Source organism: Triturus cristatus, chromosome 2_2 (genome assembly GCF_964204655.1).
Source record: "Triturus cristatus chromosome 2_2, aTriCri1.1, whole genome shotgun sequence".
NCBI lineage: Eukaryota > Metazoa > Chordata > Amphibia > Caudata > Salamandridae > Triturus > Triturus cristatus.
The window spans coordinates 335,523,476-335,533,909 of record NC_140582.1 but is presented as its reverse complement, the minus strand read 5'-3'; the positions used below and the strand labels follow the sequence as shown (position 1 = coordinate 335,533,909).

Here is a 10,434-nt window from a genome sequence, read left to right as displayed (position 1 = left end):
AGGCAAAGATAAGGAATTGCGTACAAACACTTGCACTCACATAGAGAAATGAAAAATGTAGATGCAATTATTAAACGGGTTGTTCGCATGAACTATTTACTATGCTGTATTCAAATGTGTGAATGTAAATATTTTATTGTAAATACAAATGGATGTCATTAAATACAGACATGCGCAGATGTATAGGCATGCACAATAACATACAGATTGCCTTGAGACCCTCACCAGTGATTTGTCGCGCTTTACAAAACCCTTGATTGATATGCGCGCGCGCACGCACTCTTAATATCACTATTACTAGTATAATCTAAATTCATCCTCCATTTTAGGAAGCCAGGTGAGGGCGACACGGACACTGTGGATCAGCCTGGGGTCTCTTCAATGGATTTCCCACGGGCCCCTCTCTTTTGTCTTTTGTACGGTATTTCCTCCAGGAATTTCCCATTTGTCTCCCTGTCCTTTCCCAGAGGATGACACCTGGCTCTGGTCACACCTGGCCCGCCGCTTTTAGTGACGTCACTCTACACAGGGCTCCCCGGTGGGGGATCTCAAGCGCCTCTTCAGCTTATATAACCTCTGTCAGGAGAGACAACTGCCAGCGCTTGGGGCATACCTCTGCTTTCTGCCACCAGAAGCCAAAGTGCGTACGCTGTGGAGGCGAGCACACCTCTAACCAATGCACTAGGAACCGTGAAACCGAACCAGCAATATGTGCTAACTGCACAGGACCCCACCCAGCAAGCTACCGCGGCTGTCCCTACCTGCAGAAGGCAAAGAAGGATGGACCGCGCAAACCAACCCAACCACAAAAGACTTCCCCACACTCAACTGCAACAGACCAGGGACAAAGGAAGAGTTACAAACCCGCATTGGCACACAGGATCCCAACTGGCAATCCAACCAACAGCCATAACGACGCGCGTGTGGATGGAAGAACATACGCAGAAGTAACAGGACCCAAACAGAACAGCCCACCACCACCACCGCCGCCACCACCACCAACTGCCCCAGCACTATCCTGTGAAATAGGCTCAGCCATCAACTGGCAGGAACTCATCACGAAGATTGCGAAAACAGTCGCAGACATGAACATCCACCCTTTGGTGACAATGGTGGCGAATCTCATCGCCGGACTTTTCCACGGTGAAGAAAACACACACAATGGCAGCAAAATCTAAAGGAAACTCCCTCTTCTTGATGTGGAATGCTAACAGCATTCAGAAGAAAACTGCAGAACTCCTGCACCTGATGGAAACCATGGATGTGAGTATAGCGCTTATCTCCGAGACCCATCTCCAAGGAAGCCAGAAGCTCAACTTAGCAAACCACAGGGTGTACCGCACAGATCGCACCACCGGAGCCAAGGGCGGAGGAACAGCGGTGATTGTCAGCACAAAAGTGAAGCACCACAAGATCTCACTACCACCAGTGGGGAGCATTGAAGCAACTGGCATACAGATCCAGACATCTGCAGGCCCCCTGCGGCTGATTGCCGCCTACTCACCCCCAGGCAAGCTAAGCCCAAAGGACTTGGATGCTTTATTGGACCCCCGCATCCCAACATTAATTGGCGGAGACCTAAATGCCAAGCACCAGTGCTGGAACTCTCGCGTGGCAAACAGCAAAGGACACGCTCTACTTGCCCACTCAAAGAAGGAGGACTTTGTAGTGGCTGGCCCAACTCAACCAACACACTATTCAGGCTCTGCACTGCATAAACCGGACGTTCTGGACATCGTCGTCATGAAGAATCTCTCCCAGTCTATGGAGTTGGAAACCCTAACTGCACTGACGTCCGACCACAACCCAGTGTTGATCACAGTTGGCGACGTGCTTGAAGACCAGCAACAGGGCACCAGACACAACTACAAGAAGGCAGACTGGAGCCTATACAAGAGAAGTCTGGAGGAGACACTGGCCCCTGGTCCCCTACGCTGCATGGAAGACATTGACCAGGCGGTTCACCACTTCACAGCTGCAGTCCACACTGCCATCGAGCGCAGCGTTCCCGAGCAGAAACTCCAACGCTGCTCTATCTACGACCTCCCGAAGGGCATCAAGCAGTCGATTGCTGACAAAAACAGAACCCGGAGAGAGTGGCAAAGGAATCGCACCCCCGACCTGCTGAAGAAATACAACGAGCTGACAAGACAGCTGAAGATGCAAATAAGCCAGCACAGAGGTGAAAAGTGGGAAGCAGCTACGGCTAACTTAAAGGACTCGGACAACTCTCTCTGGAGAATGACCCGACGCTTGACTGGGAAGAAGGAACCAAACCCAACGATACAAGGGACGACTCACTTGGCATGCGGCAACAGGGACAAGGCTGAGGTCTTTGCTGACACGTTGGAGGCATCCTTCAGGCCTAACCAGGCTAGCAAACTGGCAGCAGAAGTTGAGCAAGAGGTCGCTAAGCACCACCGGGAGCACACACCAGAAACCGAAGCTGCAAACATTGAGGAATGCTCCACAGGCGAGTTATCGGCCCTGGTTAAGACACTAAAAAACGGCAAGGCACCAGGAAAGGACAGAATAGTCAACCAAGCCATCAAGATGCTCCCAGACGCTGCAGTGGATCACCTTGCTGAGATATTCAACGCCTGCATGAAGCACCAGTATTTCCCTAATGCCTGGAAAGAAGCAAGAGTCATCGTATTCCCCAAGGCTGGGAAACCACTACGAGATCCTGCAAATTACCGCCCTATAAGTCTGCTATCTGGCCTATCAAAGCTCTTCGAAAAAGTTATCCTTGCCCGCCTTGTGGACTTTGTGACAAGCGAAAACCTCCTCGCCAAAGAACAGTTTGGGTTCCGGAAAGACCACTCGACCAATCACCAACTCCTCAGAGTTGTGGACATCATCAGCCATGGATTCAACATCAACAAGTCCACTGGAGTAGTCTTTCTGGATGTAGCCAAAGCATTCGACCGAGTATGGCATGAGGGACTGCTTTGCAAACTCATCAAGCTCAAGTTTCCAAGCTACCTGATTAAACTGCTGTCTAGCTACCTGTCAAAACGGACCTTTCACGTGGGGGCCCTGGGGCACTCCAGCAATCCTTGCTGGAGTGCCCCAGGGATCAATCCTAGGACCATTCCTCTTCAACATATTCACAAACGACATCCCCACGGACCTAAAGAAGACTGATCTGGCTCTTTACGCCGATGATGCAGCAGTCATCTTCCAATCCTTCAGCGAACAGGAAGTGGCCAAGAACCTTGAGGCATCACTCAGCAGACTCTCCGAATGGTACAGCGACTGGCAGATCACCCTGAACACTAGCAAAACCACAGCAACACTATTCACCAGGAAGCTGAACAGAAAACACCCAGCGATCCTCCTCAACGGGGACGAGATCAAATGGTAAAACAGCAGCTCCTACCTGGGGGTGACTCTGGACTCTAAACTCACATGGAGAAACCACATAGAGAAGACCTGCCAGAAAGCAGCAACAAAACTGTCTGCACTATACCCACTCCTGAAGACCAAGTCGATGCCCTTGCTGAGCAAGGTGCGAGTAATCACCGCAATAATTCGGCCAACCATGACGTACGCTGCACCAGTTTGGAGCCGCTGCCGCACGTAGCTTCGGAAAGACCTGCAGAGACTACAGAGCAGGGCCTTACGGATTGCAGCAGGTGCTCCACTCTTCACAAGAACAGCAGACCTCCACAGAGACCTAGGCGTTGAGATGTTGGACGACCATCTCCACAAACTCAACAGGACATTCTACAAAGGACTGGATCAAAAAGATAACCCACTGATCAGGAAACTTGCAGACATTTCTACGAACCCATTTGACCGCTACCCGAGGCCCATCGAAGCGCTAAACTTGTGAAACTGAAACAGCAACACAGCAACCAAAAACCCATCACTGCCTGAGGGCAAATCGCCCCGGCAGGTACCCAAAACTCATCACTGTCAGAAGGCAACCGCCGCGGCAGCCATCAAAAGCTCATCACCGCCAGAAGACATTTGGCAGACTAATACAAGACTCTGCGATAAAACTTGCTGACACTTCCACAAACCATATTGACCGCAACCTGCGGCCTTTCACAGCGCTGACCTTGTGATCCAACCTCAACTGTGACAAAGCGTCACATAAATAAGACAACCGAAACAGCGACTAAAAAACTCAAAAATGAATGTGGAGTAATGAGGCTATCGCCTCGGTATCCAAAAACCCACCGCTGTCAGATAGAATCTGACAGGCGAAAACAAGACACACTGACACAGATTCAGACATCAGCCAACACCAGGAGCGCACCTGCCCCTGCCTGTCAGCACCAGAGAGAGCGAGGCAGAGCGAAGGACTGTCCCAGGACAGAGACAAAAGAGACACCTCTCAGGTCCACAGAGATAGACTGGGGCACAGGAGGTCCATCTCAAAAGACAGGGACTGCTTGCAGAGACAGGGAAAACTTTTCCCAGGACAAAGGCAGACACCAGTGCAGAACATGCTTCAATGCGCCTTCCAGGTGAGCCCCTGCTACAGGCATCAGGTTTTAGCAGCTTTAATGGGTGAATGTGTATATGTTTCGTCTGCTCCGGAGGCATAATTTATTTCCCTTCTCCACTTAGGTTGGCGGAAAGCATTTCTCTCGATCTCGCTAGTCATATATCGTTTTATATAGAGAGATATCTTTTAAAATACAACAGACGGTGCATTCACTTATATAATGTGTGTGGCTATATTACTGCCTTAATTTGTTGGTTCTTTTTTTTCATCTTGGCATTCTCGTGCTTTTTATGTACTTTTTATATTCTCATACTTCTTATTAAGTTTTTCCGTTTTTAAATATATGTTTGAGAATAAAAGGAGAGCACCATTTATTCTTTTGCCTTGCCATTTGTTTTAATATCGCCAGTTCTGAAACAATTTGCCATATGTTCTGTGATGTTCATAACATGGACGTCTCTGTCTACCGTGAACATTGCAGAAGCATCCTGGGTAGTTAAGGTCTGTGAGAAGATGTTCACCAATTGGGGCTTTTATCATGCGGGATAATTCTCAGAAATGCGACAGTAATATTCAAAGCGTCTACGGGTTTTGCTCCAGTTCTGTTGTTTGTAGCGCTGTCGCTGTTAACAAGCACAGCCTGTGAAGCATAAACTGCTCGTTAAACTGCAGAATTAGCAGCAGCAGATTACACTAAAATGAGTTTGGGATTTTATTGTATTTGTTTCCCAAAGTAGGTGTAATAATGCACAACGTAAACAGTGTCCACTAATAGCCAGAGGTTCTCGAGGCATCCTTGAAGAGGAATTTTCAAACAACAATTTATTTTAGCCGATCAGAAAACTGTGCCCATATAGATACGGGGTCCCGGGTGGCATGCATGTGCCACTTGATACATAGTGCCTCGGTGGTGCGCTGTGGCCCAAGAGACATTGTCTTTCTCGCATCTACGGCAGAAGCAAAATAAAAAGTTTCACTCTGTGCCAGCTGATATCATGCTTCACACTGCTTCTCTGCCAACGTCCAATCAGAATGCTTGCACCAGAACAGAGACCACCTGTTGTATGTGGTAAGGCGCTAGCATCATAGGACAGTCCGCCGGCATCACAGGCCAAAAGATTGGCATCATTTGTCATAGTGCTGCGATCAGATGTGTCCCACTGCCAACTTCAGGTGCTGGCATAATACGCCAGAATCGTTCCTGTAATGTCAGGGTACTTCCATTATATGTCAGTGTGCTGACTTCCTATGCCAAGGTGCTGGCATCATTTATCAGAGTCCTCCCTGGGTGCTGCTGCTGTTGGTCCCCCCTGTGATGGAGTGACTGTGGTGCCAGTCCTGCAACTCATGTGCCAGTCTATGGCTGTTTATCTACCTTCTGATATGCCAGGCAATGTGCCATGCTGGGGCAGATCCTGTTCTAACCTTGAATTGCTTATATGCGAGGCTGGGACTGCCCATGGGCCAGGCTGAAGTTACTCCTTTGCCAGTCTTGGACTGCAGTTTGACAGATTGCACTTGCTAGCTGTGAAAACCCTCAAATCTCTCCTCTGTCATTTCCCCTTCTCTGTCCTCTTCCCTTTCTTGACTCTGTTGCCTTGTGTTCCTCTCTTTTAACCGTGTCCACTCCCTTCTATGTTCTTATACAATGAAACAACTCGGCTAATATTGCTTTCTCCCTTCTTCCAGAAACAACACGCCATCCTTAGACTGTCCAGACAGGTGCACACGCCGGCGGTGGAAGGTAAGTGTCTGTGTGCGCTCACTGCCCTTGGTCTGAGGTCACTCTGAATTTTTTGTGCTCAGTTTCTGTTTCTGGTGTCAGTCCCCTGGTCTGAGACTGTTCTCTATATCTTGGTCCCATTTACTGGTTCTGGTGTCACTCTCCCTGTTCTGATGCCAGGCTTTTTACCCTGGGCCCAGTTACTTGTTCTGGTGCCACTCTCCTTGGGCCTGGACCACTCTGTATCCTATAGGCCTAGTTGCCGATTCTGGTGTCACTCAACCTGACTTGGGTCCCTTATGCCATGGTCCCAGTTTCTGGTTTTGGAGCTGCTAGCACTGGTTTGAGTCTGCTATCAGTCTAGAAATCCAAGAGTCCTGGGTAATGATTGTTCCATATAAACAACATCTGGTTCTGGTCCGGATCAGCTGGATTTGTGTCTGATGCCAACCCAGAATGCTTATAGTTCTGATCCTGTCTCTTCTCATTCAGCGCTGGAGAGGAGCCCCCTGGAGAAGGCGGTCACTAGCAGCTTTGCTTCCGTCATACATGGAGTCCAGACGCATAACCTGTCCCAAACTGTGCGGCACCGAAGCAAGCGTATGATCCTGGACAGCATTGGTGTTGGACTGGTGGGAAGCACAACCCATGTGTTCAACATCGCCCTGGGATTCTGCCAGGTAAGAGGAGACATTGAACACACTAAGCAATACACCATGCAAAAAACAACAATTAAAACCCTTTTTAGTCTAAGAGTGTGACTGTATCCCTGTGATCCTGCTCTGTAAAAGGCTACAGGCACCACAGCATGGAACACACCATAGAACACCAATGTAAAATCCATCCATTAAAGCTCTATATTCCAGCAATTTCCCCCATCTCCCTTCGATCCAGCCTGAGACATAGGTCAAAGTAAGCCCACCATTCAGCACACAGCAATTAAAAACCTACTAGGCCATAATGTCCTTGAGACCCTATGAATTAAAGGCAGTCAGGGTCCAAGCCAAAAAGCACACCAAAGACTACACGTCCATTAAAACCTTGTACATCAGTAGAGTGCACCATCACCCAGGAGTCATGTCAGGTAAGGTGAGACTGGTAGCAAAATGAACAACACATCTTGTAGCATACAAGCATTAAAATATACTGCAATTACTCAAAAAGTTAGCATGGCGTTGAGATACTCAAAGACAAAAGGAGACATTGACTTAAAACAACATCTCATGATTCAAGCCATCCCTTAATTAAACCCCCTTTAAGACTTTAGTTGTTCAGTATCACCATGAGATTTTATCAGGTTATCCAAATCTTGGATCTAACCAAGCAACACACCATGAACGCCCCACCCATTAAATAACCTTCTAGAACAACAGTGTGGCCTTCCACCTGGAATAACAGCTAAGAAGAGAGAAAGACAAAGTCATAAAATCCATCATTATTTACTCATCCACCATGAAATACTCATTCACTAATCACACCCCAGGCTGCCTTCACATGTTAAGCAGTTCATATCGTAAGACACTGGCAGGACTGGGAGCATGGACTATGGTACCTAAATAAACATTGCAACCTCTGATCCACTGTACAACTGTCCTTCAGAAACACTACATCTACTCACAGAGACTCCTTACCTGCTCCTGCATTTCCTCTAATAGGCACCACCACGTATGAAGTTGAATCATCCTGTGTTTAGAGTTGAATAATCCACATCCCCACAAGCTCTGTTGCTCCTCCACTAGGTGTCTAGGTGCACTGTCAATTTCTAACCTAATTCTGTCTCTCACAGGACATGTACTCCTTGTCTGCCATCAGCTCTGTGTACGGAAGGAAAGGATTGAGACTCCCACCTACGCTGGCTGCATATGTCAATGGAGTAGCGGTAAGGATTTTGAAAGCTATCACTTTATCCATCGATCACAGACTAAGAGCGATGAGTTGGGGGAATTTTAGTTAAATGCTGTCTCTTGTCTGTTTCCACTTCTGTGAAGAGTTTGTATTGGGCAATGGCACAGTCACTCAACCAATTCTTAGATTATGAATCCTATACTTCTGTAAATTGTGTCCATAGGTCGATGACACTATCTCTCTGCTTAACATCACTTCCTGACCCACCCCTCTTTAAGGACCTTCTAATCCTCTACTTCTCTTATAACAGGCTCACTCCATGGACTTCGATGACACTTGGCACCCTGCCACTCACCCTTCAGGTGCTGTGCTGCCGGCTCTAATGGCTGCCTCCCAGATGTTGCCAGTGGGCTTCCGACCCAGCGGCTCAGACTTCCTGTTGGCATTCAATGTTGGCATTGAGGTGCAAGGAAGACTCATGCGTTTCTCCAATGAAGCCAGCAATATCCCTAAAAGGTTTGTATGATTCCCACAAAGGGCTTAAATGTCCTATCGCCAACACACAATGCCCATAGGGGGCTCCAGTATCTGCAGGGCATGGCTAAGATGCTCAAAGAGGGTAGAAATATTCCATGTGTCATATGTGAGATCCATAGGGAGAGCACAAAATGCAAAGTAAACATGGAAAAGTTAATTTTTTGCGCACTGTAACTAGATTATTTATTTGTTTCAAATATTTGATTAGATCCTATTATATGTTCTATGTTTCCTCGTACTGCATGATAGCAGTAAATGTCTGACATGCTTTAAGTATATTTCTGTAGTTCACACTTATTGTTAACATTACCCCTCTTCTAAACCTATTTTGTTATTATCATTATTCAATCTGTGACACGGATCTTTCCATTTCCTTCAGGTTCCATCCCCCTTCAGTTGTTGGTACCATGGGCAGAGCTGCTGCTACAGCAAAACTCCTTTCATTGAATGCTAAACAATGCGCCCATGCTTTGGCAATTGCTGCCTCTCTGGCAGGGGCACCTATGGCCAATGCTGCAACTCTTGCCAAGCCTCTCCATATTGGCAATGCATTCCGCTTTGGGATGGAAGCAGCACTTCTAGCTGCCCGTGGGATGGAAGCCAACCCACTTATCTTGGATGATGTGCCTGGCTGCTCGGGGTTCAGTGCTTTCTATGGTGACTACCAGCCCTCGTCGCTGGCAATAACAGATCAAGATTACAGCTTTCTCTTGGAGAAGCAAGACATCGCCTTCAAGAGGTTCCCAGCTCACTTGGGCATGCACTGGGTGGCAGACGCTGCCATCTCAGTCAGAAATAGAGTCACCAATATAATGGGCTCCTTTAATCCTGCTACCGTCCACTCTATCCTTCTGAGGGTCCCAGTGTCCAAGTATATCAACAGGTCCTTCCCAGAGTCTGAGCACGAGGCGCGACACTCCTTCCAGTTCAACGCCTGCACAGCACTTCTGGATGGTGAGGTGGGCATCTCTTCCTTCAGTGAGGACAGCCTTAGGAGACTAGACCTCATCGACCTTTTGAAGAAGGTGGTGGTGGAGCACCCTGAAGACAATGTGGCTAACTTTGACAAGATGTACGGAGAAGTAGTGCTGCTGCTGGAGAGCGGAGAGATCGTTACAGGCAGATGTGACACCTTCTATGGACACTGGAGGAAGCCCCTCAGCCAAGAATCACTCCATGAGAAGTTCCTCTCCAATGCTACCCGTGTGCTCCACCAAGACCAGGCAAAAGCAATAATTGAGGTGGTGAAGGACATAGAAAGCCTTGTAGACTGTTCACAACTGCCATCTTTCCTGCAGTAAAGTTGTTCAATCAAAATTCATTCCTCTCACAAAGTGGTAGTAAAACTTTAAATGAACTACCAGGTGCAATTATCTTTAACATAACTTGTTTTCTACAAAATCGAAAATCGACTCAAGGAGAGGGACGTTACCAATTCATTCTATATAATGACGAGAGTCAAAAATGTCCTCTCCTATCATGAAAGGTGCTATTATGTCTTACAGTACAGTGAGGTCCCCTTTTAACCTATTACAAATACAGAAGCATCTGGCTGGCCAGAAACAATATGCTTAAGTTTTCTAGAACCTCATCAGTACTTTGCAAGAACTGTAAAATGCCATTTTTATTTATTTGTATTTAATTTTTGTTTATTTATTGTTAAAAAAATGTGACCTCATTTCACTGAAATACCATGTCTTTTTTCCAACTAAGTGATTCTCCCCCAGTGGCCAAATATAGGAACAGCTGTATCTGCAATTTTACTCTAGTACTGAATGTTCCCTGTGCCACGCTCTCTTCTGTTGTCATCTACCGCTAGCCTTCATCAATTTTGTCCAGAAAGAAACAATTATTGAATGCATCAATTGAA

At 47.3% G+C, this 10,434-nt stretch overlaps 1 protein-coding gene across 1 annotated transcript; it reads left to right on the top strand.

The window, feature by feature from the left end:
• The first annotated feature begins 4,457 nt into the window (after positions 1 to 4,457).
• LOC146862231 (cis-aconitate decarboxylase-like) lies at positions 4,458 to 9,865 on the top strand. The gene is made up of 6 exons (XM_085643241.1): positions 4,458 to 4,478; positions 6,149 to 6,203; positions 6,675 to 6,862; positions 7,969 to 8,061; positions 8,338 to 8,543; positions 8,944 to 9,865. The coding sequence occupies exons 1-6, from the start codon at positions 4,458 to 4,460 to the stop codon at positions 9,863 to 9,865; spliced, it is 1,485 nt and encodes a 494-aa protein (XP_085499367.1).
• The last annotated feature ends 569 nt before the right edge of the window (positions 9,866 to 10,434 follow it).